Source organism: Eucyclogobius newberryi, unplaced genomic scaffold, assembly GCF_026437365.1.
Source record: "Eucyclogobius newberryi isolate DKJ021-1_F unplaced genomic scaffold, fEucNew1.0.hap1 SCAF_6, whole genome shotgun sequence".
Taxonomy (NCBI): domain Eukaryota; kingdom Metazoa; phylum Chordata; class Actinopteri; order Gobiiformes; family Gobiidae; genus Eucyclogobius; species Eucyclogobius newberryi.
Window position 1 is genome coordinate 22449300 of NW_027316278.1, and position 25362 is coordinate 22474661.

Sequence of the window (25362 nt, forward strand, 5' to 3'; positions counted from 1 at the left end):
ATTTGTAACATTCATACGGTTCATTTTGTCATAGAGGAATGCATAAAGTAGCCCTGGTTTAAAAAGGTCTGCAAATGTTAGCTGTATCGATTAGCAAATTCTGTCCAGTGGCAAACCTGATAAATCTAAGCCCAGTGTCACATAAAGAATATTGACCCATTATGACCGCGGGACATTTTTTCATTTTTATACAAAAGAACATTAAAACATATGCACACTTTTAATATCAATACTATCAATACCAAGAAGTGAGAAGGTAGTCCTGACCAAGCCTAGCACAAAGATCTGAAGCGGACGCAGAGGATGAATTTCTCTACGGCGACAAAGTGTACGGTACCTTACAAAATAACCCTGACCCTAATACCCGTTGAAGTATAGGTTTCAAAATGTACATTAAGAGTAAAAAGTCTTAAATGTATTTGATTGGTCAACAAAGGTCAATTCAAATAGATTTTGTGCATTTATACTTTTATTTATTCACGTCTCGATTGTTGTAACGCACTCTATGTTCATTCATCATCTCCATATTGTACAGAATGCTGCTGCCGTCTTCTTACTGGTGTTAACACATTTGCATATTCCCCCCACTCTTAAGTCTCTACACTGGCATTTCAAATTGTGTAATGATGTATAATCTGTTTTTTCATTATTTCTAACCTGTGTTGTGTGAAGTGCTTTGGAACTTGATCAGAGAAGTACTATACAAATTATTATTATTAGTAGTATTATTTTACTTGACCGGACGCATGTCAGGACACACACACTGCACATAGAGCCTGGCACATGTGCTGCCGCCTTAATCACTTGGCCACTGAGAAGCACCCAATACATTTCTTAATTTTCTAGTGAATTTATGCGTATATTTTTGTTTGCTCAAAGCTCATATTTAACTCAAACCCACGATGTCACCACGAACGTGTTAAATTTAACTGCGCTGACCATATTCAAACTTTTTTCAGTCCAGTTCAAAAATACAGTGGAGTCGAAACTACAAATACCTGCTCTCAAATGTAATGAAGTAAAGTAAATACCATCCAATGTAAAAAGTACCTAAAGTACATAAAATTATATATTGGTACTTTCCGCCACTAACCAATACAATCAGGATTCTGTGCTTCTGTCATTGTTCTTAAAGGTTGTTCCATTCTGCAATAACATGTTTTAATACAGATCAATTTCTTCTTTTGCAACATCCTGCAGTAATCAAAATATTGTCTTTGACATTATTGCACTACAATACGATTTAGTATAAATATCTGTTAAAAAAAAAAAAAACTAGAACAGCTTGAGGTATTGTGGTAATATGTCTTTATCTACAGAAATGCTCACAGTTCCAAAGCTGCATTTTTCTGTCAAAACTAATGAAAGACGGTACAAAGTGCTTATTAAAGATCTTCCTATCTCTTGAAATCAACGGGCACTTATAAAAAAACAGAATATTACTATAAAAGGTGCGCAGTGTGTGCTTTCTATTAACAAAGGTACATACTGTACGAGAAGCAACCTGCTGCAGTTTAAGAAATGTCTTCTGGTTCTTTAAGTTGGCACAGATTTGCCCATAGTTCAGTGCTAACACTTGAGTTTAATGGCTCATTAAGTCATAAATTAGAGCTGCTGTGATTTAGGAGCTCATTCTCTGCTTGATGAATTGGCTTGGACAGATATGAGTCATGCTCTAGTCCCCCACAACCTAAAATAATCCACACGAGGACTTCTGCCTTGTTTCTGTGCAGTGCCTGGTGCTAAACTGATCATTACAAAACTACCATGGAAAAACAGATGTCATTGAGTAAACCGTCACATTTACTGAACACTAGTGTGCAAACATATCTGCAGCTTGTCCTTCACAGAAATCAGTGATTACAAAAATGTATTTGATCTTAGTGGTGGGATCCACAGTAAGGCAGAATTATGATTTTAATGCTCATTTTAATTGGTTCTTGCAAAAGTTTGGAAACACCCAAACAAAACGTAAGACTTGTATTCTTCATCATGTATTGACATTTAATCTAGAAGGCCCACATACAGTCAACCTACTGTAATGTAAAGCAGGGGTGACTCTTATGTGGTATTTACATATTTGGTCTTATAACAGTCCTCATTAAAGATCTCAAGCACATTATTGGTTCCCTGAGCTGTTCATATAATGAGAGCCAACACGTGATTGTTTCATTATTTAAATGGACACAATTGATTTCTGGTGATTGGTGTCCAAGTCAAATAGACTGCATTGCAGACCTTGCGGCAACACAAATTCAATGTAGTTTTTATCTAAAGGGAGATGCTGGTTGATCAGCCCGGGCCAGATGCTCATAGTCCCGCTCTGGGGGTGCAGCTCCTCGGGGGGCAGCATCCTGCTTGTGTGAAGTGTTTGCTCTGATTGTGGCCCCGCGCCGGAGCTACGAGCTGCTGCTGCTGCAATCTACGTGCGCACTGCGGCCAGACTGACAGGGCCCCGTGTCCAATGAGCAGCTCCGACATATTGAGGTTGTCAAATCAAAGCCAACGAGGAGGAAGTCGTCTTCATTACGTCATGCACAAACAGCTGGTCGTTGGCAAAAGAGCTGAAGAAATGTAGAGCAGCAGAGCGTCTGAGAACCGCAGCCGGGCTGTAGCCCATCGCAGACACGGCGCTCGCAAAGATGTGGCAGCTGGCGCGGTCGGCGCGGTCGGCCCGGGGACACAGCCCTGCGAGGCTGCTGGTGCTGGGCTGCGCCTGTCTGTGCGCGCTCGGAGGTGAGTCCACTCCGGGTCCCGTCTGCACGCGCGGCTTCACGGGAGCTGTTCCTTTGTCGTGGTGCTGAAATCCAACTGTAACAAGCGCCGCGTCCCGGTTCAGTCGCCAGTCATGAAGGCATAAAGCAGTGTGACAGCGATGGTTCTGACACGCGGAGAACACGGACTAATCACATGTTGACAGATAGTCTGTGAGATTACTGATGTGATGTATAGCAGCAGACACTGGACTAGTTGAACGCTAGACTCCGGGCGTTTTAGGCGAGCTTGTCGTTCTCAGCCGTGGTTAAGATCACAGATAAGAAGTTTGGGGGAGTTTGGAGGAATAATTACACACATTTTGCAACTAATCACCTCATTTAAAGGAAAACTAGACCCGTTATTTTGACACCACACATAGTGTTTCCATACACTGAGCTGTATGGAAACAGCAGCAACAGCGGAGAACATAAAGCCCCGCGCTCCGTCATGGGATGTGTCCAGATCTGAGGCGTGTGGGAAAATGCGGTCATTCGGACTTTTACTTGTTGCTGCTGTTGTCGTGGCTTTTGGGAAACATTGTGTGACTGGGCATCTGAATTTACTCATCTGAATTTGTGGAGTTGCATCATTGTTTAAGCTTTAGTGTTTTGCAGACTGGGTAGAAGTCTTTTGTTTTGGCTGTGAACAAAAAGACAATAGATTGATCACCTGATTGTGATATTGGCATTTGCAACTATCGTTCACTTACAACTAAGTCTGCTATTAGAGCAAAAAAAAAAAAAACTCCCAGTAGTATTTTAACCGCCCAGTGTTTTCAATATTTGTCATTTTGTGGCCTCTGTGAGTCATGGATGTTGCAGTTCTTGTCCGACTGTTTATTTGACTATGGGGAATAATTTGAGTTGGAAAGCTGTTATTCTTAGCTAAGATCTATCAAGTAGAATATATCATAACTAGAGCTGATTTATTTCATTCTCCTCTTGAAACACTGGAAAAAAACATTACATGCATTTCTCATAAAATACGTTTGAACTCCGCTGTTTTAAAGCGCTCTGAATACATCTCTAGCAGAGATGACAAAAAAGTGGGATTATGTCTATGTTAAGCTTGTAAATGAATAAAACAGTGGTTGGGGAGGTGCTCGTTGAAGAGATTAGTGCATGTCAAAACACGCTGTAGAGAAAACCTGGCAGTTCTTTGTGCTCTGAACGTGATGTCTGTATTAGTCTGCTGTCATGACACCGTTGGATGTATAACCTTTTTTGGTTATTATCATGGCAGTGGATCGAGATGCAGTTTCCTGGAGACAGTAGCCATAAATACATGCGGATACAGTGAGGTTAATTGCCCATGTGCCTCTTATTTTTAAAGGGCTTTGTGTGTTTCAGTGACAATAGCTTTCAAACCCTTTTTTTATTTGAGCCTTAATGACTGGGGTAATGTCTGCAATATTCTTGGGGCTGTAAGGTTGCTAATTATTTTCTTGTATGACACTCACAGAAGAGAAAATGTGTAATAAAGAGATGCTTTTCTCTGTGAGCTTCGGGGCTGTTGGCTCAATCCTAAGGCTAGTCACTCAAGGTTTCTTTATGAAATAACATTCTTGAAGTCTTCTTGACATTCTTGTGTGAGTCCCACTGAAAAAACAGTGTTAAACCAATGCCAAATCATAATGTACTTCACACTAGGAGGTGGAGGAAAGCCCAAAACATTAGCGCCAATCTCATTCCCATTGTGAATGTAGCGAGCACCATAAAACCCTTAACCAGACATAAATAAAATCTTAATAATTATACAGTTCACATAATTTTACAGTTTTAATATTCATTCTGTTGGGACTGTAAAAACAGGGACTGTTGACAATAAACTTGCATAGAAAATATGTCTGCGTAGATTTTTACTTTTTTCTTCTTCTGGACCTAAAATTTGATTAACCAGAGCTCCAAACAAGGTTATTTAGCATTTTTCTGAGAAGCTTTCCAATTATTTGCATATAAATAGAAATGGGAGAAGTAGCCCGTAGATTCTTTGTGAAAAATAAATTTGTGTTATGAATTGAGCAATTTATAAACTGAAGGAGAGGGTCAGCATATGTCAGCAATGGCAAAACTGTTAGAATTGCAAACTCTTTGGAAAACATTCAGTAATAGGTGGTGTTACCATTCTTGAATTTTATGATACATACTTTCAGATGGAGGGCAGGGCCCTGTGTAGATTCACTATGGTTGAAATATCAAAACTTGTGATCCACAAATGTTGAACTTTGTCATGATTTGTTTTTGGATTGGCTCCAGAATACTCAACTCAACTGACAGCAATCACAGATGTGGTTGAAAAATTGCACTACTTTCTGAAAAAACTTCATTCAATTTATTTTCACTTGAAGAGAAGGTGTTGAACTTTGTACCAGTTGTTGTCTTATGTGGATTGTCCCAGTAATTACAGTGAAATTATATTAAACCTCACCCAGGTCAAACATCTGAAAATTCCACCGTTGAATTCTGACCTTTCCTCCAATTCAATTGTAAACTTTCACCATTATGTTGTGATCTTCTGTAAATGCAACATTTTGTGTGATTGGATTATTTAGTAGTGCATATTTTCCTCTCTGAAACATCTAAAATATATACATTTCTGTTCATGACCAAATGTTTGAAAGGCACATATTGTGAAACCACAGCCTTCACTGGCAATTTGTGACATGTGTTTTGCCTGAACAGTCAAACCTGTAATTTTAAGAGTCCATATACAACCTATAGCAGCAGATGCAATAAACGTGCATGGCCAGTGAGAAATACGGCCTGCAAGCTTTGTCTGGGATTAGACTTCAGCTGTTGACATCCAGATTGCTTCATCCGTCTGCGTTTGCGCCTCCTTACAGCTCCTCTTAGCATTCCACACTGCTCCTCTAGGTGCTCGGCCCGGCAATATAGTGCGGGAGTCATACATTACATACCTCCATTGGAAAAGCCTATCTTTCCTCGTACCTCAGTGCTTGGATCATCGTCAAGGCAAAAGCGCTCAAACAATGGCCAAGCGTGCAAACACAAATCACAGCATTAGTACAGTGAGCTCACTTACTGTCTCGCTATTAACTCGAGGCAAATTGGTGTCATGCTGTTTTAGAGGCACTCGCTTTTCATAGTGCACTCTGGTAATATGGCTCTTTTTGTACACATTACAGGTGGGCAGTCTGTGAGAATTATCCTGGAGAGACTGTAACTAATCTGGGTTATTTTTTTAGGCACACAGAGGGTAGAGAAGGTAGAGAAGAGGTTGTTTTGTAATGGTAGTGCTACAAGATCCTGCAAATGTCTAAAGATTATTGTCCTCCTGGAGAATGATCTGAATTACAATTTTCTTTTTAATTAGACACTCATCAACCAATAAAGGCTAGGTTACATTAGACAGGTGGAGCGTGTGATAACAATTATAATAATTGGCCAAGGAACCTTTGCTCTTCCTGAAACTAAAGCATCAGAAAACATGTTATAAAAAGCAATAAAGAACAAAAAAACACCTAAATGTATGTAATTATGTCTCAATCTTATCTTGTCTTGTTCTTGTGGACCCAATACTATGTCTTGCCGCATGGGATTTATATCTCATCTCACCCCTATTAATAGCAGCAGCAGCAGCAGCAGCAGCAGCAGCAGCAGCAGCAGCAGCAGCAGCAGCAGCAGCAGCAGCAGCAGCAGCAGCAGCAGCAGCAGCAGCAGCAGCAGCAGCAGCAGCAGCAGCATGGTGATAATACCTGTGTCATATGTTATTGATTCAAGCAGTGATAGTTGCATAATGTAATATTCTTTATATTATTTCGGAATCAGAAAAGGTTTATTGCCATTGTCAATGAACAAAATTCACAAACATAGGAACTTGCTTTGGTGATTTGGTGCAACATAAAACAATGAACAATAATAAAATGCAAAAGGCGCATGCATTAAAGGAAAACAATTTAATTCTACTATAGGATAACAATTAAAATAGGCTTATTATGTACACAACATTAGAATTAAATTCACAGATGCAGTGCTGAAAGAGAAGAGTTCAGTGAGTGATTGATTAAATTATAATTAAAGTAGTATAGTTAGTATAAAGGTGTTGGGAAGTGCACATTTCATGCATTTCTAAGATCACTGGAGCCATTTTACTCCCCATTGTTCCCCAAGTGTGTGGTGTTTGTTTTAACCTGTAAATGTGTTAAACAAAACACCACATCAAACCTGTCAGTGGCTGCTCTTCAAACACACTGTAAACACGCAGATAAACTCTCCTTCATTGACACATGACTGCTCCATCACCCACACTGCAGCCTCAGCCTCAGTTTCTCTGTGTTTAACTGTCTTATCTGAGATGTGCCATAGTAATTGCAGGGCTCACTTGGTTCCTCTCAGCTGGGCCCACCCAAGGGGCAAGCGGCTGCCTGATGACTCACGTAGGTAATATGGCAGATTACACCTGTCACTTGTTCCGTGCTTTTATATGCAGCGCCTTCAGTGGATGTAATCCCAGGAATTGACATTATGCAGGGCAAGATTGAGTGTGCATACAGACTCCTCTCAGCTGCTTATAAAGGAGGAGATGTCTGATCACATCTTGAGATGATCTAGCCTTGTCCATGCTGTTTGCCAGGTTCAAGGAGAAGCTTGTCATTACATTGAAGATGAGGAAGTCATCTTTGTGCAATGACTGTAGGCAGGCTGCTGTATTAATCATAACTCGCTTTTTAATCAGGCTACTAAGCTATGCCTTGTACTTTTCCTCAAACCCCTCTGTTTTCTCCTCCCTCAGACTGCCTCTTTGTCACAGAGTACTTCACAAGAACGCCTCGTAAGCTCAATGCTTTCAACTCCTTCGCCAGTGTGGAATTGTTCCACTTCAATGTGCCTGATGACACCATGATGGCCGTTTGGAACCTCATCACCTTCAAGGAGCAAGGGGGCACTTTCGGAGACAACTGCCCAAACCGGAACGTGACTGTGTAAGACCAAGCTACTGCACAAGAAAATGTAGAGTATAAAATGGGTCATAGGCTGAGTTGTTTTCTTTTTGACTGAATACGAATCTGTAGTTCTCTTCCTGTGTAGTATAAAAATAATCTGTTCCTCAGAGTTTTATATAACCAAGGTGCTGGAGAGAACACTGTATATGCTTTTACTCTGTGCTTCAGCATGAGGAGTTTCTTCTGGAATATTAGCTATATATTCTGCATATATTCTTAATTAGGCCTATTTTTATCTGACAGCTATGTAGCTTGTCATAAGGAGAAGTAACTATAGCTTGCTGCTTTGACAGTTTGATTGACACGCATGATTATCATAATAGAATAGAAATGTTCTCTCTTCTTCAAGAAAAATACCTAATATTTACTATATTTTGTATCTAACAGGTACTTCCGGTCTGGGGCTCCACCTGTAATAAACCCCCTGTACACCAGATTCCCTCGGGACACGGTGGTCCCAGGATCTTTTGCAGTGACATTGACCTGGACACTTCCAAACCGGACCACTGGAGCGTTTAATGTCACCAGCCCACTCCCTGGAGACTGGTTCCTGGCTGCACATCTTCCCAAGGATGAAGGGAAGATCTCAGTCAAGGTAAGACCGCTTTTGTGTGTGTATATATTAAATATATATATATATATATATATATATCTTTCGTGACTCATTGCTGGTAGCACTTTTTCATTATCGCTCGGTAATTGCATTAACACTATACTATAAATCCAATTGCTTGTCAAGCTGTGAAATTGCTCTTAGTGTACTGTGTGATGATTTCATAGCTGCTGAATACACATTTAGTATTTTCTTGATTAGTAGAATCAGGAGTTTAATCAGATCTGCTTCTGTCTTGCAAATCCAAGTATTGATGTTCTTAAACTAAAACTCGTTTTTGCAAAAAAAAATCCGAGTCCAGATGACTACAACTGAATCTTTTTCTACAGTTCTATCTATAAGATACAGACAATAGTATCAATTCACAAAAATAACGCTTGACATACTTAACTTGATAAAAGTAACGACCTTTTCAAAAAATGCACCATTTAGTTTAGTTGTCATGCAAACTGTGTGCCTGTAAATTGTGGGAATAATGGACTTTTAGTTTCTTTTATACTCAGTACAGTATCTCGTCACGACTTAATCTATCAAGAGAATATATTGCATCCTCTATTATTATGCAAATGAAGCAAAATCTATGCAAATACATACACAAATACACAAATGTCAGGCCTGTGCTTGAGAACTGCAAATCTGAATCACTCTTGTACCACTTTTCAATCAGCAGAAAGATAACAAGTGTTATGTAATTTCACTTTGATGAAATCTACATCTAATGTAGCGTCTCCCTTCACGGTTACTTAGCTCTCTCTTACAACGCAAGAATGTAAAAAGGCCATATACACATTGGCTCGGCACTGTGTGACTGAGCTCAAGTTATTTCGTCCTATTACTCTTCTATTTGGCCACCTAAACTCCTGCTGATTTCCATTTCAGCCAATTTATTTACCACCGGCATTTGCTTTGTGGATTTTTTTTACCGACTGGCAAAAGTGCCCCTGCAACAAACAATCAAAAATACCATCAAAAGTTGCCATCCGTGCAGCGTGTCCAGAAGAAGCCATGAGAATAAGAAGAATCGCAGTGAAAATGTGACCAGTTTCTATTGACACACTGAATGATGAAGAAAATCACACCTACTGTAAATTGTGCTCGGAGAGGCAATCTCATCGCATTCACCGAGGGATGTGTCCTCTGAAGGCAAAGAAAGCAGAACACAGATTACACACCACATTGATAATAATAACACTATAGCCAGAGATCGTCAGGCTTTATTTAAAATACACTGTATGTCTTTCCCCATTCTCAATACTTATTTGATTTACGTTTTTTTATTTCTTCATTCCTGTCAATGGATTCCATTTTATTTTACTTCTTTATTTTGTAAAAGAGACATTGCACACATCAACATCAAACTCTGTAAATGCTGATTAGAGCTAATGTAAAAAACACACATCCAAAATCACATATAAAAAATAAAATTGCAAAGGCAAATATAATTGATACACTGCTCAAAAATCTGTGTTTTCATAAGGCACTTTTTTGCATATTCAAAGTAAAGCCTGAGGGAGACGGCCTCACTCAGAGACGGAGACCAAACACATTTCTTGTGCTTGAGGTGATGCAGACTTCCCTCACTGCTGCTCTGGTCACTCTGCCCTCACTGGACCTAAAGTTCACAAAATCATTCAGTGAAAGATGAGCAGAGCCATGTTTGATTATATGCCTTGGACAGAATTTATTATCCCTCTTCTTTTCAGAAGATGGTGAGGTTGTGGAGGCTGATTGTTCTTCTTCTGAATCTAAGATAGAGCAGAGGAGGTTTGTAGCGGTGTAATTTATACAGTCAGCGGTTGTAGCCTGTGGCAGAGACAGAAATATTACATCAGTGGTTTTCAAACTTTTCACCTCAGTAATTATTTTATCAACAGATCTACAGGAGTCTAGAGGAAAACCAGGTATTCAATAATGACGTTTTATGACTAACCCCACAAGACGACATGAATGTGGATGAAATTTACTCGACCAGACCAGAGACCGCCAGTATTCAACACCTACTGTATACGATACGGTTTTAGAGGCAAAGTAGTGAAAGTGAAAGTAAAAAATAATTCTTCCACAGCCTGATTTATTTTAAATACATTTGAATGTTCAGCTCTTCCCTTTTCTTTGTGCGTGGGTTTATGGCTTCATTAAAAGTACTCGTCTTTAATCTGTTTTATCTGCTTATTCATGCTCCTTTGTGCAGTTTGTTAGTGAGAGGATTTTACATGATGAAACAGAGCTGAAAAAAAAGGTAAACTGTAGTTCACATTGTCAGATTGCAGAGCTGTTACCGTGTGTTGCGTTAGATAGTTCAGGTGTTTCCTTCAGACAGAAAACTTCACCAGTGCCGCAGAGTTTTTTTTTGTCTTTCTAAAAGTGAATATTCTCTGTGGGTCGGTCTGAGTGAAGGAGCAAACACAATCCAATTAGTCAAAGGTTTCAGCCGGGACTTCTTTTGTTCTACGGCCTAAATGCACTTTCGCTGGCATTAAAATGAAAAGGGCAGGAATTCTTGCAAATTAGGCACATATTCTATTAAAAGTGGATGTGTAAAAAAGATGGATTTAGAAAAAAGTGGCATGAAGTCGTCGTATAAAACTGACATTTCTATTCCTGCAACATTGTTTACATACACACATTGTAGTACTGTAAATACGCACATGCCCTTTTACTCTAAGTTTACTATAGCAAATATGACAGCTGGTGCTATTACTTTGTTTTCTTACTTCTGCGACCGCTTGTACTGCTACTTTGCCTGCTTGTTTCCACAGAGAAAATGTTACTGCCTGTAATAATCCACCGGCATAAAGCGTATCTATCTTGCATTTATTCAATTTCAGCTGTTTTATTGCCAAAAACATGCAGTGTGTTCATGAGAAAAGTGCGTTTAATGCCATACTGTGGAACATAGGTGAAACAGTAACATTTCTATGAAGCCATGTCATATTTTTACATTACTCAACATCCTTTATTATCATTAAATAGAATATAATATCACATGTTTTTGCAGTAGACCAATGACTATATTTCTGAAACCTCAAGCAACAAGGTAACCTCTTTGTTCTATGCTGAGCCTTATTTAAAACACAGCTCCACACATGCTGCTCGCTCTGACAGGCTGCAATAAATCAAAGGGTCACCCAGCAGCACCTCTCGGACTAATGACATGTCACAGTAATTGTGGCTGGAGCAAGAGGGGTTAGCCATCAGATGACAGGATAAATGACCTTATTTGGCATTCACACCTGTCCTGTTCAATGAGATGGGAAAGGCGTTGTTACCCTAAAACACTTTCTAACACAAGATCATGCATGAACGACTGTATATGCGTCTCAGCTTCTCGGGCAAGCACATAAATGTTATTGTGAAAGGGAACAGTGTAGCAGAGCATAGGACGGTGCTATTATTAGAAAGATAACAGCTTCCCGTGCAAGATTTTCAGGCGTTCTCCTTTTGTAGTAGCTCTGACAGTGTGTGTATACATGAAGTGCCTAAGATTACACATACCCCTAAAATACACAATTCGTCTTCCCAATTGGAAAGAAAATATTGGAAACAGTCACATTACCAAACATTTAAATATGGAAAGGAGTGTCTGGAATGCCTGCCAATGTTGTCCGATAAATTTGGAGGTGTTTTTATTTTTATTTTTTATTTAGTTAATTTGATTGTATTTCTGTTTCTGTAATTTCTTTGTGATTTTAATCAATTTTTCCTGTTGTGTGAAGCACTTCGAATTGCCTTGTGTATGAAATGTGCTCTACAAATAAACTTGCCTTGCCTTTTTCTTAAAGTTATATATGAAAACACATTCAATATGTTGTATGTTTTTTTGCATGTCAATATTGCCTGACTTTTGGATAACGTTGACCTAGTGTGACAGAGAAATGTTTTAAGAGTGAAGACGTTTCAGGAACTGAAGAAGCTACTTTTGTCACAGAAGTAAATTTTCTTTTACTATGGAAATAAGATGCTTGACTGAGGGTCAACACAGAGATATTTAACAAGAGTATTATCCCACCAGGCAAAGTAATAATTAATAAAAACAAACAGACCTCTCTGTTGTGATTATATTATTGTACTTCCAGGGCCTGTCTGAAGAGTGCCAGTATCTGTTCCAGCCTCAGCTCATTGTACAAAGGCTGATCGGGATCTCAGTGCTGTACCCTGGATACTTCATAGACCAGATGATCCCCGCCCACAACAGATCTGCACTTTACAAGTATGTTTGAACCACCAAGGTAACAAACAACAAACAACAACAACAACAACAACAACAACAACAACAACAACAACAACAACAACAGTTACTTGTTCAAAATAAAAGTGACATATAGTGACAACAGCATAGAATGAACGTTGAGTGTGGTAAAAGATGAATGGGAGATGAACGCAAACATTTTATTGTAGATCTAGGAAATAAACAGCAATATCTGCAGTCACACAAAAATGTTACTTTGGCATTTTTTAGCCTCACAGAATAATGGCCCAAATCATTTTTCAAGGTTTTCCGGAAATACTAACACATACTATTTACTATACACACTTACAGACAGGAAGAGTTTTTTGGATGTAAAACTATTTCCGATTGATCAATAATAACACCTAGAAATGCAGCAGGGTCTGGAAAGAATGAGAGAAAAAATTATTTGGGCCAAAACATAAATAACATAGGCCATTACACGATGAAGCTTTAGGAATAAAAGTATGTGCATTGGCGACTCAAAGTATTTTACAATGTTTTCACATATATTTTTCGACAGTATCAATAGTACATTTCCAGTTATAGGCTTTTCTTGTATGTGCATTAACAGTACTTCTCTCCTCCTAGAGCACATTGGTATTCTGAACATCTATCTGTGTGTCTGTGCTTTTGCAGAGTGTTCATCCCCAATTATGTATCAAAGGTCAAAGTTCAGCTGGTAAACTGCAGCACGAAGAACAAGAGCAGCGACAGTTGTCCCGTGGTGCTGAAGATAAGAGCTCGGGCGCCGCCAGTGCATAACTCAAGTGCCCTGGACTGTCGAGAGTGGAATCCCTGTGAACTTACCACTGCTGCCCCTGCCTGGGAGAAGTGGTACTACATCCTGGTGGAGCGCTACCTCAGTAATGCAGATGTTTACTTTCGCATTGGAGTCCAGATCACAGGTGAGTGCTTGGTTTGACAGTATGGTTTATGGCAGAAGATCCTGATTCCAACCAAATATACTACAATTGTTGATGTTTTATAATAATGATTTCCATCCATCCATCCATTTTCTACCGCTTGTTCCCTTTCGGGGTCGCGGGTGACTGGAGCCTATCCCAGTGACTTCGGGCCTTAGGCGGGGTACATCCTGGACAGTGGCCAACTTGTCGCAGGGCCAACACAGAGACAAAGACATTACAGACAGTTCACGCTCACATTCATTCACTAGGGCCAATTTAGAGTCACCAATTTTGCCTGACACATGCATGTCTTTGGACGGTGGGAGGAAGCCGGAGAACCCGGAGAGAACCCACGGTAACACGGGGAGGACATGCAAACTCCACCCAGAGAGATCATGTTATGTTGGTCTGGTCCGGGAATCATATGTATAAATTTAAAGGCGTAACGGAATTTTTTTTGGCCCAAATCTGAGTCTTATTTCCTCGTGGCGTGGACTGCCGATTAGTCCTGCCACGTATCAATCATAGAACTCACCTACCGCTCACCTGCAGCCGCGTTGACTCGTCCCCAGGAGAGCAGCACGTTTCCCCGTGTCTAAGCGCATGGATCTATCATAATATAGTTCCCTCAGACTAATATTGTCTGTTTGTGCAGTGTATAGATTGTGTCATTGAGGTAGAGGAACAATGCCCTGGTGGCTGTTGCTCTTCCAAGTGACTCTTTTTTTGTGTGCACCTTGATTGCTTCAAATTGCAGTAAATTCCAATTTCTGCTATTTATTTTTGGACCAGTCACCCACAAGAAAGTGTGAGGACTAAGCCCTGCCATGTGAGGTGGCTGCGATGTTACACAGTCTAATATACGTAGATAACTACATTCAATTTGTGATTTTTTTTCAAAACTTTTTGTTCTGGCTGCTCTCCCTGGATTAGAGGATGAAAGTGATTTGAAGCAAGCTGAAGTGTGAATGAGCTTCGGTTCTCCTTTTATTCATTTGAAAATGACTGCCGAGTCGCAGTAGCGCCTCCCTTTGAGGTTTTCAAACCGAGTGCCTTGCTGTTGTATAAATTTACCAAATTTTCCAATTAGCCTAATTTATTGAATAATATCTTGGAGGTGCTGTGGATTTTCATCTTCCTGTCAGTGTTTCCAAATAAATTGCGATCTTCTCCCTGTGACTGTGGGCTGCTGGCTTCCTGTTGGTTCATTATTTTTCACCCTGCTGCTTCTGGAGTGGTGCTATTGTTTGACTCATAAATTAGGCCAAGCAAATGCCTGAGTGGCTGCATGTAGCGTAATGTAATACACATGATTATGGGCTTGTACTGCACAATATATTCCAAGTCATGATTAATCTATAAAAACACTGTACAGCTTTCATTACAACTAGAAAACCTGGTAACATTTCCTTTTTTATAAAAGTCTGGATTCTTTTCTTCAGCAAATCACAGTTTTCAATCCCCTTTGAAAAGTTCTGTACTTTTTAGTGGTGTTTGAGACATATGTTTTGATGGAAAACCCTAGACTGGCACTATGGGACCATTAGGAGTCTTGTTGGAGGAAGACTGAAGGCCAAATAGCTCTGACGCTTGTGGGATTGCTAAGAGGCCAGTCACCGCATGGCTAAGTGCTACATGCTGTTTTTTTTTTGGATATGGACTGTATTCTGTAGACTGACTCCACGGGGATGGCTCTGAGGTCTGTAGGAAGTCCTCTCTCCCATGCAGCGCTGCCCTCCCCACGCTCTACTTTGCACTTTGTCTCCATGGCAACACCCACACTAATTATTCACACTCTCTTTCCCTGTGGCTGGCAGGCGGATCTTGGCGTGACCTTTTGTGGATTTAAATTGAGAAAGGGCTCAGGTTGGAGTCAGCACCTCTTGAGATGTTGTGGGCTCTGGTCGTTAGGCGCTGTATCACCAATAAGATCCTCTCGTGTCAATCTGCTCCAATTTAACGGTATTGGGGTCATGGCCACCAACTGTCAACAAGATGCACTGACACTATAGGGACGTTTCTCTTGATACTCGCTTTACCGCTTGTGTCTGGATTTCCCCTTGAAAAATGTGTTTCCAATGACGTGAAAGTGTAAATGTCACTTGTACTATAATATTCATGTATATATATTTTTTTTCATTATAATGTTTCTATTTCAAATGCAAGCCTAATACCGGTACATTCAACCAGTTAGACGTGAAGGGCTTGAACCATATACAAATAGAAAAGTGTTCATTAGATCTTCAATGAGATTATTAGATGGATGATTAGAATAAACTGTATTAAATCTGAAATTTAGGAAACTATAATTTTTAGACAATATAAACAATATGCCAATGCTACAATGATACAACGGTAGCTTGGTGGGCTACCATTGTTTTCTAACCTGACACTGACTTTAATTACATTGTTGTCAATAATATCTTCTCTAAGAATTATATTACATTACATACTACATTATATAAATCACCTTTTTTTGGGTTAGGACATTTTCTTTTACACCGCACGCTTATAATGTATTTAATATTTGCAGTTTAGCTTTATCTTCTGCTTTACTGGCTCTACAGAACTACATGGACATCAAAACCCCTCAAACAGTCTGAGCTATAATGTGTGTAGGCTTTTGAAACTCTCCCTGCTGGAATGCCAGGTTGTTGTTCAATGGTTTCTGATTCTACTCTTCCGATGAGTTTCTTCTGTGAGCTGCTTGTGCTGAATGTGGACTTACAGTTTGCAATTACTGTGAATCTTTGTCTCATTAAAAAGCAGTGTACAGCCGCTCTGAACCTTACTGTTTACATTGTGTGAGCCAGCCAACGGGGATCATTTCAAACATTTGCAAAAGCCCTTGGTTGCTCAGCGTGCATAATACTGTCAGTGAAAGCAGTGACTCGCTGCAGCCTGTTTGCCTGAGAGTTCTTTGTTTGATTTTATCATGGTGATTGTTGTATTACACAGCTGTCAGTATGGGAAAAGTGAAAGACTTCAGTGACCTTTAGGAGATGTAATTATGTGCAATAGTTCTCAAACGAAATGCAAATAAATGTGTTCAAATACCATCAAGTGTAAATCTTAAACTTTTATAAAAAACAGGGCATAAATATTGACAAAGGCAGGTTAAAAGATTGGTGATTGATACCAAAGTGATGGTTTCGATTCTGCCCCTTTACAGTACTTCACAGTAAATGTCATGCCGGACAATACTCACGCATAGCCACAGTTAAGCGAGGAGTGGATATTTTTTCTTACATTTTCTGCCAAAATGGCTTCACGACTTAAAAATATAATTTTCTGAGAATATCTTTTGCTTTTGACCGTAGACATGACACCCTTATTTATCAAATAAAAGCGCCTCTTTCTTCTTTGGACAATAGAAATCCATTCTGTTTCGACGAGACTGGCTCCACTAGCTCCAAATCCGATTTGGTTTAACACTCTATCGACCCCTAACCCAAACCCTAACCTTACCCAATCATGTAACTATCATAAATTAAGAAATAATCCCAATGTTTTGTATTGATTAAATTTTTTTTGCCACCGGATGTAACTCCAGAACTCCACACCACAAGCTAGACCTTTACATGTGTACAACCTGAACATTTATAATTAACCAGAGAATGCATTATAAGCAAAAGCTTTATTATAATTGGTATGTGCATTATTGATATAAGCCTTGGTAAAGAGACCACTATCTAAGTATGCGGTGTGTTTGTTTCCCTCACAGATTGTTCCAAGCCGAACTTGTCAATGGAGCAACCCCAGCCCAGCTCCTCCATGAACATGCCCCAGTCTTTTGGAACCCCCATGGGCTTCTCACTGTCTGAAACTATGTCTTTGGCCACTGTCCCAAGTCTGATTCAAAACATGAGCCTTCTGCCCTCCTCAGAGAACAATGTGGTTTACCTTGCCCCAAGCTCGGACCCTAACAAGTGCTGGCCCATACGTCCCACCCTGAGGAACGAGCTGGACACCTTCTCAGTGCATTTCTACGTGTTCTTTGGACCTAATATATCCGTCCCGCCCGATAGAGCTGCAGTGTTTGCCATCAACCTCATGCCAGTTTTGGACAGTGGAGGAGTCCTCAACATGGAGCTCAAACTTAACATGGTGAGTACATATTTCTTTAAACGTGCACTACCTAACTTTTCTTGTAGACCTAATCTCTGTTAATGAGATGTTATTGGTTATCCTAATGTTCCACCGTATGGCATTAAACACCACGGGGCCCAGCTACTGGTCAGATCAGACGGATGTTTTTCCAGGTCATTATTACCAATAAAAACTCTTGTAATTGAATACATGTAAAATAGATCAGACAAAGCAATAATATCTCCATGGAGACTAGAAGGTGACTGACACTCCACATTCATTTTAACCATAAAAACACATTGTTATTAGGGTTAGGTTTTGGGTATTTTATCATACATTTATTTATTCACAGGTGTTTATTTTATAAAAAATACAGGCAATCTTCCTATGAGTGGGTTCGACTCTCCACAGATCTGTAACTTTATACCTGCTTGTCTAGATCACTGGTTCTCAACCTTTTTCATTTGCGACCCCCAAAATAGCAAGCGTTGACATTTGTGACAACCAATCATATAAAGTAAGCTCCCCCAAAGGCCTCGTGTCTAATGCTTGACTTTATCCTGAGAACATAGACTTAGATAAATAACTTATAGGCCAACAAATAATAATTTCCATTTGCCACTGCATTTTAAAGGTATCAAGCCCTGCTTAAGACTATTGTATATATATATTTTGAAATTTTACCTTCCCTTTTTTCCTATCATGAAAGAAAATGTGTGACCCCCATAAGCGTCCCAGGGGTTGAGACGCTTTCGATAGTCTCGATAGTTTAATAGCTGGGGAACTCTCTTCACAAAGTAATAACATCTCCATGGAGACAAGCAGGGGGCAGATTCTCCACCAGAAATGTTATTGAGCAGCTTTAAATGTAAGCCCTCTAAGATTTGTTTTGTTGTCAATACTCACAATACACAACATTTGAAAGTTCAATGAAGGTTTTAGTAATTGGTTTGGATGTATAGAGTATTCTGCATAGTTAAGTGTACTTAATCAACAAACATGTATGTAAAGATGAATTGGTGGCCATAAATCTGTATGTGTATGTGCCCTCGTCTCAGATTTGCATCAAACTGGGCTCAGTCCATGGTGCTTGGCTGAAAAGGATATGCATTTGGTATTCATTTGACTCCTGAATCCACAATCAATTACCTCGACCCAATTTGTATTACAGTTTGTACCAGTGTCATAGAATACAATATTTCTGCCACACAAAGTGGCTTGTAGTTTGGAAAATAAATATTCAACATTTGCTGTAGGGAACAGTCGGCTGCTAAATATGGATGCTCAGATGGCCAGAGAGAAGAGTTCACAAAGAAACAGAAGCCAATGTTTGGGCTGGTGACATATGCCTCTAATTGAACCCGTGTGAAATGCCCAAATTCAGCCGAGCTTCTGAAATGTCTTTGTTAAGCTTCCCCCTGAAACTAATTCACCATCAGTCTCTCGATGGATGGACATCAAACGCCATCATGTGGTTTTCAGCTTGACAAGAATAAAGGTAGGCATTTAAATGTGCTTAGAAAATAACACTGAGAAATCCCATTCACATATTTAAAAATCATATAAAATGGACTTGTCAAGATTCAACTCAAGTCAAAAAGAGTTGCGTTTATTTAGAAGTAAAACATTGCATGTTTTTGTGCATATTGAGCTATGTTATGATTTTTAATATTTTTTTACCACATTTTAATTCAAGTTTACATCATTAAGCAAATGTGATTTAACTTGATAAAAATATCTTTGGCTATACTTTTATGATATGCACAGCCTCAACCCGTGTGAAATGAAAGTGGCGTTCGATCTTCCTGCCTCTAATGAAAGCTAACAGTCACACACACAACGGAGGCTGTATTGTTAATGTTGTGGGAAATGAGAATAATTGAACTGATAAATAACTGTGAGGTTTATTGACTGATTCTTGGTGCAATTACGGCTCTGCTCCAGCCACAGCCCTCTAAGGACCCGGCAACAGGAAGCTATGTGATATGACCATAATGCCACACTTCAATAGGTCATTCCACACAACATCCATCATCATAATATATAGGTCACCCTGTGTTCCCATGACCATCAATTTAACGTATACTGTCATATCTGCATAGGGCATTCAGGGCATTATAGAGGAGTAAGAAATGTATGCTTTACAACTGATACACATACAGTAGGCCCATACATTCAGCCACAATATTGTCTGTAATGATGAATGTAAATATTTATGTGCAGTTCGGTATTATTTTCATACCAAACTACTGTACTTTGCACCATGGAACTTAAACAACATGTTTGGTTATTGAACATTTGAACATCGAACTCAAGCCAGAAGGAGACAGAAAGTTTCAATAGAATTTTTTCTCTATACTTCATATCTCCATCCATGCCCAAGTCTAATTTAGACAAATACTGAAACTTTTCAACCTTATTAGAGTGGAATCACTGGCTCAGAATAAAATAAAGATATACATTAATTAGTCAGCATCATATGTTCAAAAATAAAATAAGGTATACTGTTTATTTGTTGCTCTCATAATAGTGTCATCTTTTTAAGATGTTGTGTTTTGATTTAATCACCTTATTCAGTAAGTTATTAATGTTATTTACAGTACGATCAATAAAATCATGTTATATTTTATTTCCATTCACATCCTTGAAGGCTGCCTGGGGAGCAGCTGAACCATTTAGATCTATGTTGAGTTATGAACTGTTTTGACCTCCCGCATTAAAACTGCTGCTGTGGTCAATATATGCCTGGCATCCAAACCACAAATCAGACTTTCCGGAGCATTTCTCCTAAACAGACTCTGAACTGTTTTGGCATCAGTGTTAAACACTAATCAGACTGGCAGTTCAGTCTTATCTGAATATAACCATTCAATTGCCACTTATAACCTTTTAAAAAGACAACTTTTGCTTTGTTGAACATTTGTATACTTATTTCTTGCTGTCAATGGGGATGTCAAGAGGTTATTTAGGTTGCAATGTAATAAGAACTAAAAATGATAATAATAATTGTGAGCATTCTAGAAGCAATTAACAATAGTTTATCATTCAGAAAGTACAGATAATGATCTTTCAGAAGATAGGTTGGGAGGTTTTTACCTCCCAACCTCCCAACCAACCTTATGTCTGACCTCTGTATTTATCAATTTAGTCATAAGTATGAGTGCTTATATTTATACGATATATAAACTGTAATCGCCACAACGCTTTCTGCCAGACCCTCGAACTTCATTTAAACTCCTCCATTTACTAAAAATTACCATATGACCCAGGGCACGAGTGTTTTTAAAAATATATTTTTCTCACTCGCTGTCTCATTATATTATTCTATTGACGCACTCGTCCCTTTGGCAATGACATGTCACTTGCTTGTCAGAGGAGCTGAGCTCAAGTCATGTGTCTTTCTCTTTCTCTGCTGTAAAACAATCAACACCACCTTTATTTGCATCATAACCACATTTGTCATTTCACCACCAAGTTTTCAGTTGATAGGACGCTCCTTAAGTCAGCAGGTTAGCTGTTGCCTAGCAGCAAAAGTTCACATATGAAATCCATTTAATAGCACCATATTTGTTCAGGCTTCTAGTTGTATAACATACTCCCACACCAGGGGAAGAGATTACGTTTTATGCAAGATTTTAATTAACCTTGAAAGACATTTTAATAATTAGACTGATTGTTCTTGGTGTGGTTTTTGTAAATCTTGTACAAATGAGACAAAAAGATTGGTAATTCAACTAATTATCTCTACTACATTATTAAGCACTGAAACACTGGGATGGAATAAGGTACAGCATTTTAACAAATGAGCAGCTGTTGGAGGGAAAACATTTTTGATATATCGACTACATGTAAATATAAGTCTGAAAGTGATGTTTCAGTTTGAAAGTCCTGTCACTGAAACAAAACAGACAGAATTGATGGCAACTACACATCCATCAACATCTAGATAATGGAGCAGGATCTAAATGGCAAAATTAAGAGAGATTAATGCAGCGATGTGTTCTCAACAATATAACAAAGTCTGTACAAGAGACAGCTGTAACTCAAAGCCAAACAAACCATTAACACAAATACATACATTTATTACAAGCTCACTGGGCCATAAAAAGGACTTGAATTGTGAACATTAGCACAAATGAAAGTGTGTATGTCAGGCTCATATCACTAACTCATTAATTAAGAAGATACTAAGCCAAAATCATTCTCAATAAACTGTTTGTTCATTATGAATTAAGTCTTTGTTCATGCTTTGTTAAAGTGTAGCGATTCCCAAATATGTATTTTCAAAGATTTAATGTAACCTTTAAAACACTTTCAAAATACTGAAACAGATCTTCAGTCATGTCTTTAGTGTTAAATAGTCCTCCATATTAATGTGGCTGAAGCTATATCATGGTACATTTTTAGAACATAATACATCCAATACATAAAGTAGTTGTTGTTTCTGGAGCTGAGGTGAGCCTGATCCAGTCTCACTTCCCACGCACTCCACGGTCCAGATGGTGAGTTTGGGGAGCCTGGAATTTCTGCACCTGGCAACGTGTTTGAGGAGACATTACATTAATCAACAACGCTGCCAACTCCCTGCATATACATAATACTCATTTAGAGCATAAGTGTGGAGGACCATTTCAGTCAGAAGTGAGAGCAAGCTTTGAGTTCCCAGTGACAAGATAATACTTATTGTAAGTAGAATATAACTGCTTCTGTAGATATGAATATACACTTTAAAGCTATTTTAGTCCATTTTAAATGGTCCTTTATGCTGCTATAGAAAATTATTATAATATAAGGTCAAGACCTAATCCCCATAATAACTAGACAGCCATATAACCCAAAAGCTTGATGCCAACATTTTACTTATTACTTATTATTTGTCATGGGAAGTAGTGATTCTCCATCAAGGAACGTGTGCTGTGCTTACTTATGTGCACTTCTGTTGCTGTTCTTTTACTAAATCTCTGTTCTCTGCTACGTCTGGTAAGAGCAGAATAAATGAAGCCATTTAGAAACAGATAGTGCCACACATTTGTTTCTTTAGCCTCGTTCTAATAAACAAACCAACATTCTTCTCAGCTCATTATCCTAATGCTGCTGTCCTGCTGTTAAAATGAGATGTGTTTTCTTTTACCCTGCATGCAACAAGCACATTTGAATATGTTAATGCAATTCCCAATAGACTGAAATATCTTCTCTTGAAATATTTTAAGAGCCTCCATATTTAATCCCTAACATGTCTTTAAGGTGATAGAACTACATCTTCATTTAGGTGCCCGAGGCGGACAGAGGGAGTGCACTTTGACTTGATTTGTTCCCTTTTAAGTGAAGCCGTGGCACAGCCGAGGGCAAATGAGGCCTAAGGTAATCATGAGCGGTGTTAGCGTAGCACCGTGGCACTGGGAGATGGCTCTGAACCCGCGCTGACACTTGTGTGTGATTTGATTCCTCTTGTGTCTTCTTCTCTTCCCAGTCAACGCTGAAGGGTGCCAATGTAACCGTGTTCGGCTGTCTCAACCACGGCATGCCTCTGTTCCTGAGGGAGAACGGCACGCTCAAGTGTGAATCAGGTACAGTGCGTCTCATGTGTTGACAAAAAAAATCAGGATTGTGAAGTGGCATTTTAGGCACTTCTTGAGGCGTTAACCGAAAGTGTCACATCTCAATACACCAGTGCATCTTGTTCTGTTGCAGAGTCAGTCGCAGGTTTCTTTTTGTCAGTCAATACATCTTCTAATATCACCAAACTGAGGATCCCTTACCCCCAAACTGGCACCTGGTACCTCAGCCTGCGCTCACTCTGCGCCACTGAACACGGGTAAGTCTCACTTCAATCATACACCACATATTTCTAGCTTGTATTTTTCTTGCATTTCTAGCACACTTGGATCATGAAAACACTTCAACACATCTGATAATGAGCGTCACAGTTGCCACATTTGTTGCTATCAACTGTTCTTGTACTTTATCTATCTCTCTATCTAATCTCATGTCCTCTTCATTTTCCAATACAACCATTTAAGTAATTACCTTGTTCTGATTTGAATTCTGACATAATACAAAACTTATCTTACCCACTCGTGTGTTATCAAATGCAGATACACATGTAGTTATTTGTCTGCTAGATAGAACACTGGAAATGTGTTAAAATGAACATTTATCTTATTTTTATTGGTTTAGATTTACTTTTTGATCTACCGATAGATTTGTTTACATGTTTTGAGATTTAGATTTTTCATATTTTCTTTCAAGCCAAAAATATCAATAAATAAATAATAATAAGTGTGTTTGTTGTTTTTATTTCTCAAACTTTCTCCACTGCCGGATCATTTTGCTTGTCAGTTTCATTTAGGTGTAGTGTGTATAATTGTGTGGGGATCATGAGGAAGTGACAGTTGCTTTGTGTTGCTTTAAATTTGTTGATAATGTGACTTAAAAAACTGTAGTGCCAAACCATGTGAAGCAAAACCTGACTCTGTCTCATTATGTCTTAATGACAAGCCCAGATAAAGTGCAGGGAGCATTGGTGACTGTTCTCATGGCGAACCAACATAATAGCACGCTAATGTGCTTGTTTGAATAGAGCCCAAATGAGCCTTCTCCTGGCTCATTAACATGCAATAATAGCTCTGATAGAAAGCGGCAGAGTGGGCTATAGTGACACAATAATAGGCCATCATTTTACAGATGCAACTTCCCGAATCACCGACCAGAGCCTTGAGAGGTGGCATCAATGGTGTTGTGAACCATTAGAACTACAGCAGTTCAGTACGATAACATGTCACACTGTCTTCTGCCACCATCACACAGCCCGAAAGTGTTATGCTGTGTGTACTAAGTGTATGCTGTCAGTTTGATACTTTAATAGTGCTGAGCAAAGAAAAGTGCGTTCACACTCGCACATTCACCACATTAAAGATAGAACAGAACTAAACAATGAGTAGAACAGGAACAACACAAGTCCACATCAGGACTTAAATTAGTTTAATTTAGTGTGTGAAAGTGCGCTTAAAGACCTGATGTATTCAAACTAAAATGATACCCCACAAACTTGTACTCGGACTATTATGACTTTAAAACAGCAAAGTAGTTGTCAGATTTTTTATCTAATTACAGAGGGCACACTACCATTTTTATTTCCAAAAGCCATGTACAATTTAGTACTTTGTTGAAAATGATGAATTCCGTGTGAGTGTTGATTGAAAGGCTGTTGCAGTGAGCCCCATCCGGTCCCATCTGTGCAGGCTCCGTCCCACTGTGCTCACCTGAACACTCCATTTACTGTCAGCATGTTCTCATCATCCATCTTACACTGAATGCACTTTCTGGTGATGTCTGCAGTATTTTGTAAGATGAGATTTAGGCATAATTGTTTTAAACAAATCAAAATAAAAACATTAACATTTTCTTTTCTTATCATATCAGGACAAATTTAAACATAATCTAGTTCTACAGGTTTTCTTTTGGTCGCCTGGTAATCTGTTGCGGCTCTATTACCTTGCAACAATATATAATACTTTTTAAAAAAATATCTTTGGATCTAAATCCTAATTCAGATTCACACAAACATTTTTCTTGACCCTTTACAGGACAGATGTTTACTAGTGAATTCTGTAATAAGAAGACTAACTTATATAATACACTCCCAATCCAGCAATGTTGCTAAAAGTATAAATGTAATTTAATGCAGCACATTTTAAGCATAAAGTTGAAACAATATTTGCAGACAGAGCTGTACATTTCTTTAAAAAGTTTGAAAAGTCCACAGCTTTCTCCACACTTTTCTTGACACTCCCTTATTACCTAT

General features: G+C 38.9%; 1 protein-coding gene across 1 annotated transcript in view; it reads left to right on the forward strand.

The window, feature by feature from the left end:
• Positions 1-2499: 2499 nt before the first annotated feature.
• The window catches only part of tmem8b (transmembrane protein 8B), a 35970-nt gene continuing 13107 nt past the window's right edge, over positions 2500-25362 (forward strand). Inside the window, exons 1-8 of the mRNA XM_072433450.1 lie at positions 2500-2736; positions 7510-7699; positions 8108-8315; positions 12410-12543; positions 13201-13469; positions 17194-17576; positions 23029-23125; positions 23250-23373. Of these exons, the coding sequence (XP_072289551.1) occupies positions 2643-2736; positions 7510-7699; positions 8108-8315; positions 12410-12543; positions 13201-13469; positions 17194-17576; positions 23029-23125; positions 23250-23373 (1499 nt within the window). The 5' untranslated portion in view covers positions 2500-2642. The remainder of the gene's footprint in view (positions 2737-7509; positions 7700-8107; positions 8316-12409; positions 12544-13200; positions 13470-17193; positions 17577-23028; positions 23126-23249; positions 23374-25362) is intronic.